This window comes from Coregonus lavaretus (genome assembly GCF_964263955.1).
Source record: "Coregonus lavaretus genome assembly, chromosome: 14".
Taxonomy (NCBI): domain Eukaryota; kingdom Metazoa; phylum Chordata; class Actinopteri; order Salmoniformes; family Salmonidae; genus Coregonus; species Coregonus lavaretus.
Genome location: NC_140001.1, coordinates 3,308,030 through 3,332,118, shown reverse-complemented (window position 1 = coordinate 3,332,118; position 24,089 = coordinate 3,308,030). Strand labels below are relative to the sequence as shown.

Sequence of the window (24,089 nt, the reverse complement as noted above, 5' to 3'; positions counted from 1 at the left end):
AGTCCGGGTAGCCATGATTAGCTGTTCAGGAGTCTTATGGCTTGGGGGTAGAAGCTGTTGAGAAGTATTTTGGACCTAGACTTGGCACTCCGGTACCTCTTGCCGTGCGGTAGCAGAGAGAACAGTCTATGACTAGGGTGGCTGGAGTCTTTCACAATTTTGAGGGCCTTCCTCTGACACCGCCTGGTATAGAGGTCCTGGATGGCAGGAAGCTTGGCCCCAGTGATGTACTGGGCCGTACGCACTACCCTCTGTAGTGCCTTGCGGTCGGAGGCCGAGCAGTTGCCATACCAGGCGGTGATGCAACCAGTCAGGATGCTCTCGATGGTGCAGTTGTATAATTTTTTGAGGATCTGAGGACCCATGCCAAATCTTTTCAGTCTCCTGAGGGGGAATAGGCTTTGTCGTGCCCTCTTCACGACTGTCTTTGTGTGTTTGGACCATGATAGTTCATTGGTGATGTGGACACCAAGGAACTTGAAGCTCTCAACCTGTTCCACTACAGCCCCATCGATGAGAATGGGTCCTCTTTTTTTTTTCCTGTAGTCCACAATCATCTCCTTTGTCTTGGTCACGTCGAGGGAGAGGTTGTTATCCTGGCACCACACGGCCAGGTCTCTGACCTCCTCCCTATAGGCTGTCTCATCGTTGTCGGTGATCAGGCCTACCACTGTTGTGTTGTCGGCAAACTTAATGATGGTGTTGGAGTCATGCCTGGCCATGCAGTCATGGGTGAACAGGGAGTACAGGAGGGGACTGAGCACGCACCCCTGAGGGGCCCCCGTGTTGAAGATCAACGTGGCAGATGTGTTGTTACCTACCCTTAACACCTGGGGGCGGCCCGTCAGGAAGTCCAGGATCCAGTTGCAGAGGGAGGTGTTTAGTCCCAGGATCCTTAGCTTAGTGATGAGCTTTGAGGGCACTATGGTGTTGAATGCTGTATTGTAGTCAATGAATAGCATTCTCACGTAGGTGTTCCTCTTGTCCAAGTAGGAAAGGGCAGTGTGGAGTGCAATAGAGATTGCATCATCTGTGGATCTGTTGGGGCGGTATGTAAATTGGAGTGGGTCTAGGGTTCCTGGGATAATGGTGTTGATGTGATCCATGACCAGCCTTTCAAAGCACTTCATGGCTACAGACGTCAGTGCTACGGGTCGATAGTCATTTAGGCAGGTTATCTTAGTGTCCTTGGGCACGGGGCTATGGTGGTCTACTTGAAACATGTTGGTATTACAGACTCAGTCAGGGACATGTTGAAAATGTCAGTGAAGACACTTGCCAGTTGGTCAGCACATGCTCGGAGTACACGTCCTGGTAATCCGTCTGGCCCTGCGGCCTTGTGAATGTTGACCTGCTTAAAAGTCTTACTCACATTGGCTACGGAGTGCGTGATCACATAGTCATCCAGAACAGCTGGTGCTCTCATGCATGCTTCAGTGTTGCTTGCCTCGAAGCGAGCATAGAAGTGTTTCAGCTCGTCTGGAAGTCTTGTGTCACTGGGCAGCTCGCGGCTGTGCTTCCCTTTGTAGTCTGGAATAGTTTTCAAGCCCTGCCACATCCGACGAGCGTCAGAGCCGGTGTAGTACGATTCAATCTTAGTCCTGTATTGACTCTTTGCCTGTTTGATGGTTCGTCGGCGGGCATAGCGGGATTTCTTATAAGCGTCCCTCACTAACTTTAAGCATCAGTTGTCAGAGCACCTTACCGATCACTGCACCTGTACACAGCCCATCTGAAATTAGCCCACCCAACTACCTCATCACCATATTGTTATTTACTTTGCTCATTTGCATCCCAGTATCTCTATTTGCACATCATCTCTTGCACATCTATCATTCCAGTGTTAATACTAATTGTAATTATTTTGCACTATGGCCAATTTATTGCCTTACCTCCATAACATGCTACATTTGCACACACTGTATATATATTTTCTGTTGTATTTTTTGACTTTGTTTTTTTACCCCATATGTAACTCTGTGTTGTTGTTTTTATCGCACTGCTTTGCTTTATCTTGGCCAGGTCGCAGTTGGAAATGAGAACTTGTTCTCAACTGGCTTCCTGGTTAAATAAAGGTGGAATAAATAAAAAATAAAAATGAATTCGCCCCAGGGAGGGAGAAGGCAGAAGCAGGGGCCAGTGTGTGTGTGTAACAGAGGGAGGGAGAGAGAAAGTAGCCAAACCAACTCACACTAGTTAGACAAACTTGTTGCTGCCATAGGTTATCTATCATACCATCTGGTAGTGCCTGTCTTGACTGCATCAAATCGTTGTAAAGAAGCTAGCTAGCTACAGTAGCCAGCTAAGTTAGCCAGCTAGTTAGCTAAAGTAGCAAGGTTAATTGAGGCTGTTTTGCTGCGCTCTCTGTCCAATGTCTACAACAAGCATTCATATGAAACAACAGCCTACCTGTTTGTTTCATTGTAGCCTACTCCTTCTCATTTAGCCAACTTAATTCTGTAATTCCATTTTGCATTGATTAGAAATCACTTGCTACACATGGGGCTTCTGACTGTAGCGCCGCTGTGATTGGCCGACAATAACAGCCGGCTATCGGTACGTCTTTTTTTATGTGGCGCACTCATAAAAACGGTCAAACTGTTTTATTAACATTTTAAAATGTAATGGTCTATCCTTGTAAACTACACTACATGACCAAAGGTATGTGGACACCTGCTCATCAAACATCTCATTCCATAATCATGGGCATTAATATGGAGTTGGTCCCCTCCTTTGCTGCTATAACAGCCTCCACTCTTCTGGGAAGGCTTTCCACTAGATGTTGCTGCGGGGACTTGCTTTCATTCAGCCACAAGAGCATTAGTGAGGTCGGGCACTGATGTTGGGCGATTAGGCCTGGCTCGCAGTCGGTGTTCCAATTCATTCCAAAGGTGTTCGGTGGGGTTGAGATCAGGGCTTTGTGCAGGCCAGTCAAGTTCTTCCACACTGATCTTGACAAGCAATTTCTGTATGGACTCCGCTTTGTGCACAGGGGCATTGTCATGCTGAAACAGGAAAGGGCCTTCCCCAAACTGTTGCCACAAAGTTGGAAGCACAGAATCGTCTAAAATGTCATTGTATGCTGTAGCATTAAGATTTCCCTTCACTGGAACAAAGGGGCCTAGCCCGAACCATGAAAAACAGCCCCAGACCATTATCCCTCCTCCACCAAACTTTACAGTTGGCACTATGCATTGGGGCAGCTAGCGTTCTCCTGGCATCCGCCAAACACAGATTTGTCAGTCGAACTGACAGATGGTGAAGTGACGTTTTGTCACTTAGTCACGTTTGACCTGTGTCATTGCCAACAAAGGGTATATAACAAAGTATTGAGAAACTTTTGTTATTGACCAAATACTTATTTTCCACCATAATTTGCAAATAAATTCATTACAAATCCTACAATGTGATTTTCGGGAGAAAAAAATTCTCAATTTGTCTGTCATAGTTGACGTGTACCTATGATGAAAATTACAGGCCTCTCTCATCTTTTTAAGTGGGAGAACTTGCACAATTGGTGGCTGACTAAATACTTTTTTCCCCACTGTATATTATATAACGACAACGTAAGGACAGAAAAGTAATGTTTTATGTCACATGATTTTAGACAAATCCGTCAAGACGCCAACCATGATAAAGGGTTAAACAGGTTTTTAATTAAATCGTGAATTGTATTGAATATAGCCATGATCCCCCTTTATATCTTAATATAATGACATGAAATAAATGGCAGATTATTATTGACTTATCAAAAGCTGTAACAAGTTTTCCAGCATAGGAAATCCTCACTGGTACCCCAGTTTTTTGTGCCACTAGATCCTGGTTCGAATCCAGGCTCTGTCGCAGCTGGCCGCGACCGGGAGACTCATGGGCGGCGCACAATTGGCCCAGCGTTGTCCAGGGTAGGGGAGGGAATGGCCGGCAGGGATGTAGCTTAGTTGATAGAGCATGGCGTTTGCAACGCCAGGGTTGTGGGTTCGATTCACTAACTGTAAGTCGCTCTGGATAAGAGCGTCTGCTAAATGACGTAAAATGTAAATGTAAAATTTATAGAAAGACCCTTATACCCTATCTCTACCATGTAGTCCTATAGGGGATCTATCTCTACCGTGTAGTCCTATAGGGGATCTATCTCTACCGCGTAGTCCTATAGGGGATCTATCTCTACCGTGTGGTCCTATAGGGGATCTATCTCTACCGTGTAGTCCTATAGGGGATCTATCTCTACCATGTAGTCCTATAGGGGATCTATCTCTACCGTGTGGTCCTATAGGGGATCTATCTCTACCGTGTAGTCCTATAGGGGATCTATCTCTACCGTGTGGTCCTATAGGGGGATCTATCTCTACCGTGTAGTCCTATAGGGGATCTATCTATACTGTGTAGTCCTATAGGGGATCTATCTCTACCGTGTAGTCCTATAGGGGATCTATCTCTACCGTGTGGTCCTATAGGGGGATCTATCTCTACCGTGTGGTCCTATAGGGGATCTATCTCTACCGTGTGGTCCTATAGGGGATCTATCTCTACCGTGTGGTCCTATAGGGGATCTATCTCTACCGTGTAGTCCTATAGGGGATCTATCTCTACCGTGTGGTCCTATAGGGGATCTATCTCTACCGTGTAGTCCTATAGGGGATCTATCTCTACCGTGTAGTCCTATAGGGGATCTATCTCTACCGTGTAGTCCTATAGGGGATCTATCTCTACCGTGTAGTCCTATAGGGGATCTATCTCTACCGTGTAGTCCTATAGGGGATCTATCTCTACCGTGTGGTCCTATAGGGGATCTATCTCTACCGTGTAGTCCTATAGGGGATCTATCTCTACCGTGTAGTCCTATAGGGGATATATCTCTACCGTGTAGTCCTATAGGGGATCTATCTCTACCGTGTAGTCCTATAGGGGATCTATCTCTACCGTGTAGTCCTATAGGGGATCTATCTCTACCGTGTAGTCCTATAGGGGATCTATCTCTACCATGTAGTCCTATAGGGGATCTATCTCTACCGTGTGGTCCTATAGGGGATATATCTCTACCGTGTAGTCCTATAGGGGATCTATCTCTACCGTGTGGTCCTATAGGGGGATCTATCTCTACCGTGTAGTCCTATAGGGGATCTATCTATACTGTGTAGTCCTATAGGGGATCTATCTCTACCGTGTAGTCCTATAGGGGATCTATCTCTACCGTGTGGTCCTATAGGGGGATCTATCTCTACCGTGTGGTCCTATAGGGGATCTATCTCTACCGTGTGGTCCTATAGGGGATCTATCTCTACCGTGTGGTCCTATAGGGGATCTATCTCTACCGTGTAGTCCTATAGGGGATCTATCTCTACCGTGTGGTCCTATAGGGGATCTATCTCTACCGTGTAGTCCTATAGGGGATCTATCTCTACCGTGTAGTCCTATAGGGGATCTATCTCTACCGTGTAGTCCTATAGGGGATCTATCTCTACCGTGTAGTCCTATAGGGGATATATCTCTACCGTGTGGTCCTATAGGGGATCTATCTCTACCGTGTAGTCCTATAGGGGATCTATCTCTACCGTGTAGTCCTATAGGGGATCTATCTCTACCGTGTAGTCCTATAGGGGATATATATCTACCGTGTAGTCCTATAGGGGATCTATCTCTACCGTGTAGTCCTATAGGGGATCTATCTCTACCGTGTAGTCCTATAGGGGATCTATCTCTACCGTGTAGTCCTATAGGGGATCTATCTCTACCATGTAGTCCTATAGGGGATCTATCTCTACCGTGTAGTCCTATAGGGGATCTATCTCTACCGTGTAGTCCTATAGGGGACCTATCTCTACCGTGTAGTCCTATAGGGGACCTATCTCTACCGTGTAGTCCTATAGGGGATCTATCTCTACCGTGTAGTCCTATAGGGGATCTATCTCTACCGTGTGGTCCTATAGGGGGATCTATCTCTACCGTGTGGTCCTATAGGGGATCTATCTCTACCGTGTGGTCCTATAGGGGATCTATCTCTACCGTGTGGTCCTATAGGGGATATATCTCTACCGTGTAGTCCTATAGGGGATCTATCTCTACCGTGTGGTCCTATAGGGGATCTATCTCTACCGTGTAGTCCTATAGGGGATCTATCTCTACCGTGTAGTCCTATAGGGGATCTATCTCTACCGTGTAGTCCTATAGGGGATCTATCTCTACCGTGTAGTCCTATAGGGGATCTATCTCTACCGTGTAGTCCTATAGGGGATCTATCTCTACCGTGTAGTCCTATAGGGGATCTATCTCTACCGTGTAGTCCTATAGGGGATCTATCTCTACCGTGTAGTCCTATAGGGGATCTATCTCTACCGTGTAGTCCTATAGGGGATATATCTCTACCGTGTAGTCCTATAGGGGGAGCTATCTCTACCGTGTGGTCCTATAGGGGATCTATCTCTACCGTGTAGTCCTATAGGGGATCTATCTCTACCGTGTAGTCCTATAGGGGATCTATCTCTACCGCGTAGTCCTATAGGGGATCTATCTCTACCGCGTAGTCCTATAGGGGGATCTATCTCTACCGTGTAGTCCTATAGGGGGAGCTATCTCTACCGCGTAGTCCTATAGGGGATCTATCTCTACCGCGTAGTCCTATAGGGGATCTATCTCTACCGCGTAGTCCTATAGGGGATCTATCTCTACCGTGTAGTCCTATAGGGGATCTATCTCTACCGTGTAGTCCTATAGGGGATCTATCTCTACCGTGTAGTCCTATAGGGGATCTATCTCTACTGTGTGGTCCTATAGGGGATCTATCTCTACCGTGTAGTCCTATAGGGGATCTATCTCTACCGTGTAGTCCTATAGGGGATCTATCTCTACCGTGTAGTCCTATAGGGGATCTATCTCTACCGCGTAGTCCTATAGGGGATCTATCTCTACCGCGTAGTCCTATAGGGGGATCTATCTCTACCGTGTAGTCCTATAGGGGGAGCTATCTCTACCGCGTAGTCCTATAGGGGATCTATCTCTACCGCGTAGTCCTATAGGGGATCTATCTCTACCGCGTAGTCCTATAGGGGATCTATCTCTACCGTGTAGTCCTATAGGGGATCTATCTCTACCGTGTAGTCCTATAGGGGATCTATCTCTACCGTGTAGTCCTATAGGGGATCTATCTCTACTGTGTGGTCCTATAGGGGATCTATCTCTACCGTGTAGTCCTATAGGGGATCTATCTCTACCGTGTAGTCCTATAGGGGATCTATCTCTACCGTGTAGTCCTATAGGGGATATACTCTAACTCTGCCGTTTATTATTGTGTTCTATTCAACAGCATGGACCAGAAGTCATGGAAGCAGGGGAAGAGGAAGGCAGAAAAGGATGAGATTGTGGGGGCCAACTTCTTCCTCACTATCTCCTCGCCCTCGGGACCCCCCCTGGACCTGGTAGAGGTCGAGTCCAAGATCGATGGCTTCAAAGCTTTCACTAAGAAAATGGACGACAGCGTGGTCCAAGTCAACGCCACCACCAACGAATTCGCCCGGAAACAGATCACATGGTTTAAGAAGGAGTACCAGAAAGTGGGCCAGGCGTTTAATGTACTGGGGCAGGCGTTTGAGCTGGACCAGCAGGCATACTCTGTGGGGTTGAACCAGGCGATAGCGTACACCGGAGAGGCATACGATGCTATCGGAGACTACTTTGCAGAGCAGCCGAGACATGATGTGGACCCGTTAATGGATTTGTTACAGCTGTACCAGGGACATCTGGCCAACTACCCTGATATCATCCACGTACAGAAAGGTAATGTCATAATACTACCCTGATATCATCCACGTACAGAAAGGTAATGTCATCATACTACCCTGATATCATCCACGTACAGAAAGGTAATGTCATCATACTACCCTGATATCATCCACGTACAGAAAGGTAATGTCATCATACTACCCTGATATCATCCACGTACAGAAAGGTAATGTCATCATACTACCCTGATATCATCCACATACAGAAAGGTAATGTCATCATACTACCCTGATATCATCCACGTACAGAAAGGTAATGTCATCATACTACCCTGATATCATCCACGTACAGAAAGGTAATGTCATTATACTACCCTGATATCATCCACGTACAGAAAGGTAATGTCATCATACTACCCTGATATCATCCACGTACAGAAAGGTAATGTCATTATACTACCCTGATATCATCCACGTACAGAAAGGTAATGTCATCATACTACCCTGATATCATCCACGTACAGAAAGGTAATGTCATCATTCTACCCTGATATCATCCACGTACAGAAAGGTAATGTCATCATTCTACCCTGATATCATCCACATACAGAAAGGTAATGTCATCATACTACCCTGATATCATCCACATACAGAAAGGTAATGTCATCATACTACCCTGATATCATCCACGTACAGAAAGGTAATGTCATCATACTACCCTGATATCATCCACGTACAGAAAGGTAATGTCATCATACTACCCTGATATCATCCACGTACAGAAAGGTAATGTGATATCGTTATCATACTGCTAGGCTCAGGCCTACTTTGCCATCACACACACCAAGTCTGTTAATCCCAGACCATCCCACACACCAAGTCTGTTAGTCCCAGACCCTCCCACACACCAAGTCTGTTAGTCCCAGACCATCACACACACCAAGTCTGTTAGTCCCAGACCATCCCACACACCAAGTCTGTTAGTCCCAGACCATCCCACACACCAAGTCTGTTAGTCCCAGACCATCCCACACACCAAGTCTGTTAGTCCCAGACCATCCCACACACCAAGTCTGTTAGTCCCAGACCATCACACACACCAAGTCTGTTAGTCCCAGACCATCCCACACACCAAGTCTGTTAGTCCCAGACCCTCACACACACCAAGTCTGTTAGTCCCAGACCATCCCACACACCAAGTCTGTTAGTCCCAGACCCTCACACACACCAAGTCTGTTAATCCCAGACCATCCCACACACCAAGTCTGTTAGTCCCAGACCATCACACACACCAAGTCTGTTAGTCCCAGACCATCCCACACACCAAGTCTGTTAGTCCCAGACCGTCACACACACCAAGTCTGTTAATCCCAGACCATCACACACACCAAGTCTGTTAGTCCCAGACCATCCCACACACCAAGTCTGTTAGTCCCAGACCCTCACACACACCAAGTCTGTTAGTCCCAGACCCTCACACACACCAAGTCTGTTAGTCCCAGACCCTCACACACACCAAGTCTGTTAGTCCCAGACCATCACACACACCAAGTCTGTTAGTCCCAGACCATCCCACACACCAAGTCTGTTAGTCCCAGACCATCCCACACACCAAGTCTGTTAGTCCCAGACCATCCCACACACCAAGTCTGTTAGTCCCAGACCATCCCACACACCAAGTCTGTTAGTCCCAGACCATCCCACACACCAAGTCTGTTAGTCCCAGACCATCCCACACACCAAGTCTGTTAGTCCCAGACCATCCCACACACCAAGTCTGTTAGTCCCAGACCATCCCACACACCAAGTCTGTTAGTCCCAGACCGTCACACACACACCAAGTCTGTCACACACACACTTTTTAATTTGACTGCTGAGTCACATGGGAAGGCAGTATGTGGTTTTCACTGACGCGTTGTGTGGTTTTCCACGACTGGTAGTGTGAGTGTGTTCGCAATCACTGTGGACCTTTTACACAATGTATAAAGCCTGGAAACAACGTAAAATGCCACAGGGTTTGGCAGGAAAGCCAGTCAGTCTGTCTGTCACCCATGACCCACATACATTCACACTAAAGTTCTCCTTTTCTTTTTTTCTCTGACTTTCCACGCTGTAAAAAGGAAATGACATCATGTCTCTGTGTGACTGGTGCAGCTTGTCTCAGCTGTCTGTGGTATTGAAGCTGCTTCCAAATTACAGCCATTTTGTTTTCATTTCTTACTTGTTGCTTCTCTGACTGGAAAGTTCTGTTACCGAAATCCCTAATTTGTTTAGGCAGCAAAAAACAACATTTGGGTGATTCTCATGAAACTAGTTTTAACCATGGCAGTAGCAAATTGAGTTAGTTGATTGTTGCAGATGCATCATGGTTATATATTATTCTGAAGACTAAGATGCTTAATTTATGGCACAGTGTCTTATTTTAAATAAATTGTACATTTTCCCCCCATAATTCTCATTACCGAAATGCGTCCGGATTAAATTCTCGGGTCATTTTATACAATTCTACTTGAGAAAAACCTAACTTATTTGAATTAAACACGAAATGTGTTGCTGTAAATCATAAAATGTTTAAACTACTTTAAGTTTACATTAAACTATAATAATTATTATGTTAAGACAGTGTCTGTGGACATATTTGTCATAACGTAACATTTTTTAGAGTTGCTTTAAAAATATCATCTAGAGCAGGACTGCCCAACCCTGTTCTTGGAGAGATACCGTCCTGTAGGTTTTAACTCCAACCCTAATCTAGCGCACCTGATTCTAATAATTAGCAGGTCGATAAGATGAATCAGGTTAGTAACACGTGGGGTTGGTCAACCGTGATCTAGAGTGAGCAGTCCTTAGTTCATTTAATTTCTTCACTTATTAAATGCCTTCGGAATGAGGATCTAATCTTCAAACACCCCCATTTACCACACTTAACCTTCTCATTACCGAAATGACAAAAAATTGGGAGACATTTTTGAGAACCGTTACCTTACCAACACGGAGGCATGAGTGGGGTTTTAGTGATGTAGTTGGTCAGTTGTTTGCTGAATCATAACGGCGGTCTCCTATTACTTGCAGATTGAGCTAAGGGCCTCTCATTACCGAAAAACAAGTTTCTCATTTACCACATCATTTGTAGGTCTGTTTCTCTAATAAGATCCTTAATTTCGGTAATGATAATAAACCCATTCTAGTATAGTCAATGGGTTGTGCTGTGCTGGGAACTTTAATTATTTAATAGGACCCACTGCTTACACCTAATGTATAGATGTTTTGTAAAACATAAGCTATTTGATTAAGTAGGGGTTGTCAAGAAATATGGGTTTATTAAACCCCATTTTTTAATATACTTAAAGCCACAATCTGGAGTTTGTGTTTCAGCAAAGAGCAACCGCCACTTAAAGGGGTATTTCCCCCATTTTGACATGTGTACCTGTTTTAGCACTTACCTATACTGTTGTTTGATGTCCTAATAATGTTTTTGGTCCATATCCCACATACTTTAAAGGCATAGCATGTTTTATGCTTAAGTCCACTTTTGAAAATACATGAAATTACACGTAGTAATGCTAAGATAAGGGGTATTTTAGTCAATTGCACTGATCAGTGATTTTAGTTTTATGCAAGTCATTTGAGATTAACTAATGACTGTTTGATGATGTAATCTCTAAGAGCTCAGTACAGTTTTTCAATGGCAAACTATGCAACACTCATTACCGAAACACGCATTCTCATCTCCAAAACTTGCTTATCATTACCGTAATGCACCAATATTTGTGACGCGTACCGAGTATACGAAGAGGCAGGACGCAGACGCAGGAATTAACAAGGTCAAGGTTTACTTACCAATGAGCAAGAGACGATAACAAAGATAGAGTAAATGACACGAAGCTTAACAATCACACACACAACATCATCCAGAACAGTCCAGGCTCATATGTCACACGTCTGTGGTGAAGCGGCAGCACTGTTGCTAGCGATAGCCTAGCGTCTGCAGCTAGCCAGACCAGACTGCATCCTGTTTTTGTTTTTTGACTGTTTATTCAAATTTTTTTTATTGCTTTGGGAAGTCGTATTGTGGTTGATTCAAGTAGATTTTTGACAGCAGCTGATTATTTTTTAAGATTTAGGTCTACACTACACTACATTTTGTGGGTGTCAACGACGTTCATAATCTAGCTAGCTATTAGCTTAGCATTTGACACCTGACAGAAAAGCTCCCTCCGCTACTATTGAATCCTTTGTTAGCTGGCCCGTGTCTGGTAAAGGTAGTCTCCATTTAACAGCAGGCTTTAAAAACAAGTGAACAGAGGCTTTAGGAAGGTACAGAAACACCCCAGTGACTACTTTTTTTTTTTTTTACTTTTAGATTTGTATGTATTGTTAGATATTGCTGCACTGTTGGAGCTAGGAACACAAGCATTTCGCTACACCCACAGTAACATCTGCTAAACATGCGTATGCGACCAATAAAATCCCTCTCTCTTTTGTATGTGACGCTGTCTTCTCCGTCCTGTGTACTGTTGAATATTTTCCTGGTATTTTACAAAATGTTCCATCCCGATAATAAATCACACTTTCTCCCGGGTAACCCGGTATCTCCCACCAAAGCCGGAAGTGGCGTTCAAAAGCATTATAAAGCATATAAATAGGCCTATGTCTGGATTTGATTAAAGCTTTGATCGAAAATTCTAGCCTGACGCAACCTGAGCCTGATTTTTAAATACATTTTATAAGCCCTGCATTAAAGACATTTAATGAGCCCAAGCCCCAAAAAAAGCCCAAATAATTGTGCCATTATCCAATACATAGGCCCATTGATATAGGCTTAGCTCTGCTCTCTTGGGTGAAATAAATGTAACTAGCTCCAGTAGGCTAATCTTTTTGAGTGTGAACTGTATTACTGTACTGTATTGTATTATACTGTATTACTGTACTGTATTGTATTATACTGTAATACTGTACTGTATTGTATTATACTGTATTATTGTATTGTATTATACTGTATTACTGTACTGTATTGTATTATACTGTATTACTGTACTGTATTGTATTATACTGTAATACTGTATTGTATTATACTGTAATACTGTACTGTATTGTATTATACTGTATTACTGTATTGTATTATACTGTATTACTGTATTGTATTATACTGTATTACTGTATTGTAGTATACTGTAATACTGTACTGTATTGTATTATACTGTATTGTATTATACTGTATTACTGTACTGTGTTGTATTATACTGTAATACTGTACTGTATTGTATTATACTGTATTACTGTACTGTATTGTATTATACTGTATTACTGTACTGGTCCTCTGTAGCTCAGCTGGTAGAGCACGGCGCTTGTAACGCCAAGGTAGTGGGTTCGATCCCCGGGACCACCCATACACAAAAAATGTATGCACGCATGACTGTAAGTCGCTTTGGATAAAAGCGTCTGCTAAATGGCATATTATATTATTATACTATATTACTGTACTGTATTGTATTATACTGTAATACTGTATTGTATTATACTGTAATACTGTATTGTATTATACTGGAATTACGCACCTAGTTCAAATCCTGATAAAGCAGAAGAGAACATGGGATTCTGTTGCAGCGGCCTACAAGGTTCCAAGGATAGGCTAGCGAATTTAGATTTTTAATTTGTCGTAATGTTTCCCCTAATGTTATTAGCCTACCTCCTCTCTCTCTCTCTCTCTAGTGTTGCTTCATTCCTTCCTCGCTTTAAACGGTTAAAGTAAATACGTTTTGTTGTCCTTTTTTTTATATTCAGTCTTTTTAAAGTTTTTGAAATTGTGCAAACCTAGAGCCCGTGTCAACGATCCACATGACACAAAATGACATCCATGTGTATCCTTCAATAGGGCTGAATACTCCCAGTTATTGATGTGAGCTAATGTAGGTTTAAACTAATGCTTCCGCCCAATAAACAGAACAGGGAACTAGAATGTTCTCGCTAACGGTCGGCAAGTCAAATCAAATCTACCTCTCAAACCGTCTCTCTAGCTAGGCCTAAAATGTTAAACACATCCTACCAAAAGGCAATTTCAGACATTTCCTGCCTCGGCTTGTCTCTCATCAGACCACACGTCATTTCAGATGAGGACACCCTCAACCACAGCGCGTTGAACACACGTCTTCAATGGAAATGATTGCTCATCCTGAGAGTAAGCTAGTTTAGTTCTCAGAGTGCACCTGAACTGCATCAGTCTGGTGGGAGAGAGTAGGGTTAGGGAGAGAGTAGGGTTAGGGTTAGGGAGGGAGTAGGGTTAGGGAGGGAGTAGGGTTAGGGAGGGAGTAGGGTTAGGGTTAGGGAGGGAGTAGGGTTAGGGAGGGAGTAGGGTTAGGGAGGGAGTAGGGTTAGGGAGGGAGTAGGGTTAGGGAGGGGTTAGGGTTAGGGTTAGGGAGGGAGTAGGGTTAGGGAGGGAGTAGGGTTAGGGAGGGAGTAGGGTTAGGGTTAGGGAGGGAGTAGGGTTAGGGAGGGAGTAGGGTTAGGGAGGGAGTAGGGTTAGGGAGGGGTTAGGGTTAGGGTTAGGGAGGGAATAGGGTTAGGGAGGGAGTAGGGTTAGGGAGGGAGTAGGGTTAGGGAGGGGTTAGGGTTAGGGTTAGGGAGGGAGTAGGGTTAGGGAGGGAGTAGGGTTAGGGTTAGGGAGGGAGTAGGGTTAGGGTTAGGGAGGGAGTAGGGTTAGGGAGGGAGTAGGGTTAGGGTTAGGGAGGGAGTAGGGTTAGGGAGGGAGTAGGGTTAGGGTTAGGGAGGGTTAGGGAGGGAGTAGGGTTAGGGAGGGAGTAGGGTTAGGGAGGGAGTAGGGTTAGGGTTAGGGAGGGAGTAGGGTTAGGGAGGGAGTAGGGTTAGGGAGGGAGTAGGGAGGGAGTAGGGTTAGGGAGGGAGTAGGGTTAGGGAGAGAGTAGGGTTAGGGAGGGAGTAGGGTTAGGGTTAGGGAGAGAGTAGGGTTAGGGAGGGAGTAGGGTTAGGGAGGGAGTAGGGTTAGGGAGGGAGTAGGGTTAGGGAGGGAGTAGGGTTAGGGAGGGAGTAGGGTTAGGGAGGGAGTAGGGTTAGGGTTAGGGAGAGAGTAGGGTTAGGGAGGGAGTAGGGTTAGGGAGAGAGTAGGGTTAGGGAGGGAGTAGGGTTAGGGAGAGAGTAGGGTTAGGGAGGGAGTAGGGTTAGGGAGGGGTTAGGGAGGGAGTAGGGTTAGGGAGGGGTTAGGGAGGGAGTAGGGTTAGGGAGGGAGTAGGGTTAGGGAGGGAGTAGGGTTAGGGAGAGAGTAGGGTTAGGGAGGGAGTAGGGTTAGGGAGGGGTTAGGGAGGGAGTAGGGTTAGGGAGGGGTTAGGGAGGGAGTAGGGTTAGGGAGGGAGTAGGGTTAGGGAGGGAGTAGGGTTAGGGTTAGGGAGGGAGTAGGGTTAGGGAGGGAGTAGGGTTAGGGAGAGAGTAGGGTTAGGGAGAGAGTAGGGTTAGGGAGAGAGTAGGGAGGGGTTAGGGAGGGAGTAGGGTTAGGGAGGGAGTAGGGTTAGGGAGAGAGTAGGGTTAGGGAGGGAGTAGGGTTAGGGAGGGAGTAGGGTTAGGGAGGGAGTAGGGTTAGGGAGGGAGTAGGGTTAGGGAGGGAGTAGGGTTAGGGAGGGAGTAGGGTTAGGGAGGGGTTAGGGAGGGAGTAGGGTTAGGGAGGGAGTAGGGTTAGGGAGGGGTTAGGGAGGGAGTAGGGTTAGGGAGAGAGTAGGGTTAGGGAGGGAGTAGGGTTAGGGTTAGGGAGAGAGTAGGGTTAGGGAGGGAGTAGGGTTAGGGAGGGAGTAGGGTTAGGGAGGGAGTAGGGTTAGGGAGAGAGTAGGGTTAGGGAGGGAGTAGGGTTAGGGAGGGAGTAGGGTTAGGGAGGGAGTAGGGTTAGGGAGGGAGTAGGGTTAGGGAGAGAGTAGGGTTAGGGAGGGAGTAGGGTTAGGGAGGGGTTAGGGAGGGAGTAGGGTTAGGGAGGGAGTAGGGTTAGGGAGGGGTTAGGGAGGGAGTAGGGTTAGGGAGAGAGTAGGGTTAGGGAGGGAGTAGGGTTAGGGTTAGGGAGAGAGTAGGGTTAGGGAGGGAGTAGGGTTAGGGAGGGAGTAGGGTTAGGGAGGGAGTAGGGTTAGGGAGAGAGTAGGGTTAGGGAGGGAGTAGGGTTAGGGAGTAGGGTTAGGGAGGGAGTAGGGTTAGGGAGGGAGTAGGGTTAGGGAGGGGTTAGGGAGGGAGTAGGGTTAGGGAGAGAGTAGGGTTAGGGAGGGAGTAGGGTTAGGGTTAGGGAGAGAGTAGGGTTAGGGAGGGAGTAGGGTTAGGGAGGGAGTAGGGTTAGGGTTAGGGAGGGAGTAGGGTTAGGGAGGGAGTAGGGTTAGGGAGGGAGTAGGGTTAGGGTTAGGGTTAGGGAGAGAGTAGGGTTAGGGAGGGAGTAGGGTTAGGGAGGGAGTAGGGTTAGGGTTAGGGAGAGAGTAGGGTTAGGGAGGGAGTAGGGTTAGGGAGGGAGTAGGGTTAGGGAGAGAGTAGGGTTAGGGAGGGAGTAGGGTTAGGGAGGGAGTAGGGTTAGGGTTAGGGAGGGAGTAGGGTTAGGGAGGGAGTAGGGTTATCATAGTACTTGGTCAAGAGTGAGGGATGTTGGGTACTGTGTGTGTCAGAGCAAGACGTGGGAAAGGAGCGTTTTGGCTTTTCTAACAGACAGGAAGTATTTAGTCAGTGTCGTGTTCTGGTCTCTCAGTGTTGGTTGTGGTGTAGACTGAATTAGGCTTCATTGCCATATAAGAAACTTCCATTAAACCTCTCATAACAGATTAGATCATTGTAGATCTAAAACTGTCTTGATGACTGAGGGCTCGACCAAAAAATAGTCTCCAGATTCCTGACATGAACGACCTGTTCCCATCGGCCAGAGAACTCTGCCTGGGCCCGAGTCTACTCTGTAGGCATTGTTCAAGCCGATAAGAATGGGTCCGAACAGGGAACTACAGCTAAAAATACCAATGCATTACCGCACAGGCCTGGATACCCATTTTAGGGGTTTATAGCTGTAGAGTACAGTGCCTGCATGGCTCAATAAAAATCCTTTACAAACACTAAATATAGCCCTGAGTTTTTGGGCATTGGTTGTCTGTTTGCCACTTTAGGTGTGATCTTGTTAACCGTGCATAAGCAATGCTTCTTGATAGTTTCACAAACAAACAAATAGACCTGAGGCTAAGCAAACACTACTGTGAATATTAGGTGATGTAACCAATATGGCTGGCTAAACAAGATGCTATTTACAAGTCATCTCTTTCGGAATGTAGGACTATTTAAATCGATGCCAAGCAGCTTTAGTTCCCATGATTTAGGCTAACAATTCCACCCCTCTCATTTCCGACTTCTATGCCTAAACCATCTGTGACCCTAACTAACCATCTGTGACCCTAACTAACCGGACAGCTGCATCCGATTACTTGGATTCTGCTTGACCGAAGTGTGTCCAAATAATTAACACAGCATCAGTAGTAGAACATTAGAACAGCATCAGTAGTAGAACATTTAGAACAGCATCAGTAGTAGAACATTTAGAACAGAGAGTGTAGTAGAACATTAGAACAGCATCAGTAGTAGAACATTTAGAACAGCATCAGTAGTAGAACATTAGAACAGCATCAGTAGTAGAACATTAGAGCAGCATCAGTAGTAGAACATTAGAGCAGCATCAGTAGTAGAACATTAGAACAGCATCAGTAGTAGAACATTAGAACAGCATCAGTAGTAGAACATTTAGAACAGCATCAGTAGTAGAACATTAGAACAGCATCAGTAGTAGAACATTAGAACAGCATCAGTAGTAGAACATTAGAACAGCATCAGTAGTAGAACATTAGAGCAGCATCAGTAGAGTAGAACATTTAGAACAGCATCAGTAGTAGAACATTAGAACAGCATCAGTAGTAGAACATTTAGAACAGCATCAGTAGTAGAACATTAGAACAGCATCAGTAGTAGAACATTAGAACAGCATCAGTAGTAGAACATTAGAACAGCATCAGTAGTAGAACATTTAGAACAGCATCAGTAGTAGAACATTAGAACAGCATCAGTAGTAGAACATTAGAACAGCATCAGTAGTAGAACATTAGAACAGCATCAGTAGTAGAACATTAGAACAGCATCAGTAGTAGAACATTAGAACAGCATCAGTAGTAGAACATTAGAACAGCATCAGTAGTAGAACATTTAGAACAGCATCAGTAGTAGAACATTAGAACAGCATCAGTAGTAGAACATTAGAGCAGCATCAGTAGTAGAACATTAGAACAGCATCAGTAGTAGAACATTAGAGCAGCATCAGTAGTAGAACATTAGAACAGCATCAGTAGTAGAACATTAGAACAGCATCAGTAGTAGAACATTAGAACAGCATCAGTAGTAGAACATTAGAACAGCATCAGTAGTAGAACATTAGAACAGCATCAGTAGTAGAACATTAGAACAGCATCAGTAGTAGAACATTAGAACAGCATCAGTAGTAGAACATTAGAACAGCATCAGTAGTAGAACATTAGAACAGCATCAGTAGTAGAACATTAGAACAGCATCAGTAGTAGAACATTTAGAACAGCATCAGTAGTAGAACATTTAGAACAGCATCAGTAGTAGAACATTAGAACAGCATCAGTAGTAGAACATTAGAACAGCATCAGTAGTAGAACATTAGAACAGCATCAGTAGTAGAACATTAGAACAGCATCAGTAGTAGAACATTAGAACAGCATCAGTAGTAGAACATTAGAACAGCATCAGTAGTAGAACATTAGAACAGCATCAGTAGTAGAACATTAGAACAGCATCAGTAGTAGAACATTAGAACAGCATCAGTAGTAGAACATTAGAACAGCATCAGTAGTAGAACATTAGAACACATCAGTAGTAGAACATTAGAACAGCATCAGTAGTAGAACATTAGAACAGCATCAGTAGTAGAACATTTAGAACAGCATCAGTAGTAGAACATTAGAACAGCATCAGTAGTAGAACATTAGAACAGCATCAGTAGTAGAACATTAGAACAGCATCAGTAGTAGAACATTAGAACAGCATCAGTAGTAGAACATTAGAGCAGCATCAGTAGTAGAACATTAGAACAGCATCAGTAGTAGAACATTAGAACAGCATCAGTAGTAGAACATTAGAACAGCATCAGTAGTAGAACATTAGAACAGCATCAGTAGTAGAACATTAGAACAGCATCAGTAGTAGAACATTAGAACAGCATCAGTAGTAGAACATTAGAACAGCATCAGTAGTAGAACATTAGAACAGCATCAGTAGTAGAACATTAGAACAGCATCAGTAGTAGAACATTAGAACAGCATCAGTAGTAGAACATTAGAACAGCATCAGTAGTAGAACATTAGAACAGCATCAGTAGTAGAACATTTAGAACAGCATCAGTAGTAGAACATTAGAACAGCATCAGTAGTAGAACATTAGAACAGCATCAGTAGTAGAACATTAGAACAGCATCAGTAGTAGAACATTAGAACAGCATCAGTAGTAGAACATTAGAACAGCATCAGTAGTAGAACATTAGAACAGCATCAGTAGTAGAACATTAGAACAGCATCAGTAGTAGAACATTAGAACAGCATCAGTAGTAGAACATTAGAACAGCATCAGTAGTAGAACATTAGAACAGCATCAGTAGTAGAACATTAGAACAGCATCAGTAGTAGAACATTAGAACAGCATCAGTAGTAGAACATTAGAACAGCATCAGTAGTAGAACATTAGAACAGCATCAGTAGTAGAACATTAGAACAGCATCAGTAGTAGAACATTAGAACAGCATCAGTAGTAGAACATTAGAACAGCATCAGTAGTAGAACATTAGAACAGCATCAGTAGTAGAACATTAGAACAGCATCAGTAGTAGAACATTAGAACAGCATCAGTAGTAGAACATTAGAACAGCATCAGTAGTAGAACATTAGAACAGCATCAGTAGTAGAACATTAGAACAGCATCAGTAGTAGAACATTAGAACAGCATCAGTAGTAGAACATTAGAACAGCATCAGTAGTAGAACATTAGAACAGCATCAGTAGTAGAACATTAGAACAGCATCAGTAGTAGAACATTTAGAACAGCATCAGTAGTAGAACATTAGAACAGCATCAGTAGTAGAACATTAGAACAGCATCAGTAGTAGAACATTAGAACAGCATCAGTAGTAGAACATTAGAACAGCATCAGTAGTAGAACATTAGAACAGCATCAGTAGTAGAACATTAGAACAGCATCAGTAGTAGAACATTAGAACAGCATCAGTAGTAGAACATTAGAACAGCATCAGTAGTAGAACATTAGAACAGCATCAGTAGTAGAACATTTAGAACAGCATCAGTAGTAGAACATTAGAACAGCATCAGTAGTAGAACATTAGAACAGCATCAGTAGTAGAACATTAGAACAGCATCAGTAGTAGAACATTAGAACAGCATCAGTAGTAGAACATTAGAACAGCATCAGTAGTAGAACATTAGAACAGCATCAGTAGTAGAACATTAGAACAGCATCAGTAGTAGAACATTAGAACAGCATCAGTAGTAGAACATTAGAACAGCATCAGTAGTAGAACATTAGAACAGCATCAGTAGTAGAACATTAGAACAGCATCAGTAGTAGAACATTAGAACAGCATCAGTAGTAGAACATTAGAACAGCATCAGTAGTAGAACATTAGAACAGCATCAGTAGTAGAACATTAGAACAGCATCAGTAGTAGAACATTAGAACAGCATCAGTAGTAGAACATTAGAACAGCATCAGTAGTAGAACATTAGAACAGCATCAGTAGTAGAACATTAGAACAGCATCAGTAGTAGAACATTAGAACAGCATCAGTAGTAGAACATTAGAACAGCATCAGTAGTAGAACATTAGAACAGCATCAGTAGTAGAACATTAGAACAGCATCAGTAGTAGAACATTAGAACAGCATCAGTAGTAGAACATTAGAACAGCATCAGTAGTAGAACATTAGAACAGCATCAGTAGTAGAACATTAGAACAGCATCAGTAGTAGAACATTAGAACAGCATCAGTAGTAGAACATTAGAACAGCATCAGTAGTAGAACATTAGAACAGCATCAGTAGTAGAACATTAGAACAGCATCAGTAGTAGAACATTAGAGCAGCATCAGTAGTAGAACATTAGAACAGCATCAGTAGTAGAACATTAGAACAGCATCAGTAGTAGAACATTAGAACAGCATCAGTAGTAGAACATTAGAACAGCATCAGTAGTAGAACATTAGAACAGCATCAGTAGTAGAACATTAGAACAGCATCAGTAGTAGAACATTAGAACAGCATCAGTAGTAGAACATTAGAACAGCATCAGTAGTAGAACATTAGAACAGCATCAGTAGTAGAACATTAGAACAGCATCAGTAGTAGAACATTAGAACAGCATCAGTAGTAGAACATTAGAACAGCATCAGTAGTAGAACATTAGAACAGCATCAGTAGTAGAACATTAGAACAGCATCAGTAGTAGAACATTAGAACAGCATCAGTAGTAGAACATTAGAACAGCATCAGTAGTAGAACATTAGAACAGCATCAGTAGTAGAACATTAGAACAGCATCAGTAGTAGAACATTAGAACAGCATCAGTAGTAGAACATTAGAACAGCATCAGTAGTAGAACATTAGAACAGCATCAGTAGTAGAACATTAGAACAGCATCAGTAGTAGAACATTAGAACAGCATCAGTAGTAGAACATTAGAGCAGCATCAGTAGTAGAACATTAGAACAGCATCAGTAGTAGAACATTAGAACAGCATCAGTAGTAGAACATTAGAACAGCATCAGTAGTAGAACATTAGAACAGCATCAGTAGTAGAACATTAGAACAGCATCAGTAGTAGAACATTAGAACAGCATCAGTAGTAGAACATTAGAACAGCATCAGTAGTAGAACATTAGAACAGCATCAGTAGTAGAACATTAGAACAGCATCAGTAGTAGAACATTAGAACAGCATCAGTAGTAGAACATTAGAACAGCATCAGTAGTAGAACATTAGAACAGCATCAGTAGTAGAACATTAGAACAGCATCAGTAGTAGAACATTAGAGCAGCATCAGTAGTAGAACATTAGAACAGCATCAGTAGTAGAACATTAGAGCAGCATCAGTAGTAGAACATTAGAACAGCATCAGTAGTAGAACATTAGAACAGCATCAGTAGTAGAACATTAGAACAGCATCAGTAGTAGAACATTAGAGCAGCATCAGTAGTAGAACATTAGAACAGCATCAGTAGTAGAACATTAGAGCAGCATCAGTAGTAGAACATTAGAACAGCATCAGTAGTAGAACATTAGAGCAGCATCAGTAGTAGAACATTTAGAACAGCATCAGTAGTAGAACATTAGAACAGCATCAGTAGTAGAACATTAGAACAGCATCAGTAGTAGAACATTAGAGCAGCATCAGTAGTAGAACATTAGAACAGCATCAGTAGTAGAACATTAGAGCAGCATCAGTAGTAGAACATTAGAACAGCATCAGTAGTAGAACATTAGAGCAGCATCAGTAGTAGAACATTAGAACAGCATCAGTAGTAGAACATTAGAACAGCATCAGTAGTAGAACATTAGAACAGCATCAGTAGTAGAACATTAGAGCAGCATCAGTAGTAGAACATTAGAACAGCATCAGTAGTAGAACATTAGAGCAGCATCAGTAGTAGAACATTAGAACAGCATCAGTAGTAGAACATTAGAGCAGCATCAGTAGTAGAACATTAGAACAGCATCAGTAGTAGAACATTAGAACAGCATCAGTAGTAGAACATTAGAACAGCATCAGTAGTAGAACATTAGAACAGCATCAGTAGTAGAACATTAGAACAGCATCAGTAGTAGAACATTAGAACAGCATCAGTAGTAGAACATTAGAACAGCATCAGTAGTAGAACATTAGAACAGCATCAGTAGTAGAACATTAGAACAGCATCAGTAGTAGAACATTAGAACAGCATCAGTAGTAGAACATTAGAACAGCATCAGTAGTAGAACATTAGAACAGCATCAGTAGTAGAACATTAGAACAGCATCAGTAGTAGAACATTAGAACAGCATCAGTAGTAGAACATTAGAACAGCATCAGTAGTAGAACATTAGAACAGCATCAGTAGTAGAACATTAGAACAGCATCAGTAGTAGAACATTAGAACAGCATCAGTAGTAGAACATTAGAACAGCATCAGTAGTAGAACATTAGAACAGCATCAGTAGTAGAACATTAGAACAGCATCAGTAGTAGAACATTAGAACAGCATCAGTAGTAGAACATTAGAACAGCATCAGTAGTAGAACATTAGAACAGCATCAGTAGTAGAACATTAGAACAGCATCAGTAGTAGAACATTAGAACAGCATCAGTAGTAGAACATTTAGAACAGCATCAGTAGTAGAACATTAGAGCAGCATCAGTAGTAGAACATTAGAACAGCATCAGTAGTAGAACATTAGAACAGCATCAGTAGTAGAACATTAGAACAGCATCAGTAGTAGAACATTAGAACAGCATCAGTAGTAGAACATTAGAACAGCATCAGTAGTAGAACATTAGAGCAGCATCAGTAGTAGAACATTAGAACAGCATCAGTAGTAGAACATTAGAGCAGCATCAGTAGTAGAACATTAGAACAGCATCAGTAGTAGAACATTAGAACAGCATCAGTAGTAGAACATTAGAACAGCATCAGTAGTAGAACATTAGAACAGCATCAGTAGTAGAACATTAGAGCAGCATCAGTAGTAGAACATTAGAGCAGCATCAGTAGTAGAACATTTAGAACAGCATCAGTAGTAGAACATTAGAGCAGCATCAGTAGTAGAACATTAGAACAGCATCAGTAGTAGAACATTAGAACAGCATCAGTAGTAGAACATTAGAACAGCATCAGTAGTAGAACATTAGAACAGCATCAGTAGTAGAACATTAGAACAGCATCAGTAGTAGAACATTAGAGCAGCATCAGTAGTAGAACATTAGAACAGCATCAGTAGTAGAACATTAGAGCAGCATCAGTAGTAGAACATTAGAACAGCATCAGTAGTAGAACATTAGAACAGCATCAGTAGTAGAACATTAGAACAGCATCAGTAGTAGAACATTAGAACAGCATCAGTAGTAGAACATTAGAACAGCATCAGTAGTAGAACATTTAGAACAGCATCAGTAGTAGAACATTAGAACAGCATCAGTAGTAGAACATTAGAGCAGCATCAGTAGTAGAACATTAGAACAGCATCAGTAGTAGAACATTAGAGCAGCATCAGTAGTAGAACATTAGAACAGCATCAGTAGTAGAACATTAGAACAGCAT

General features: G+C 43.0%; 1 protein-coding gene across 1 annotated transcript in view; it reads left to right on the top strand.

The window, feature by feature from the left end:
- The window catches only part of snx18a (sorting nexin 18a), a 42,041-nt gene that overhangs the window by 9,106 nt on the left and 8,846 nt on the right, over positions 1-24,089 (top strand). The window contains exon 2 of the mRNA XM_084177042.1: positions 7,301-7,770. Coding sequence (XP_084033168.1) covers positions 7,301-7,770 — 470 coding nt within the window. The remainder of the gene's footprint in view (positions 1-7,300; positions 7,771-24,089) is intronic.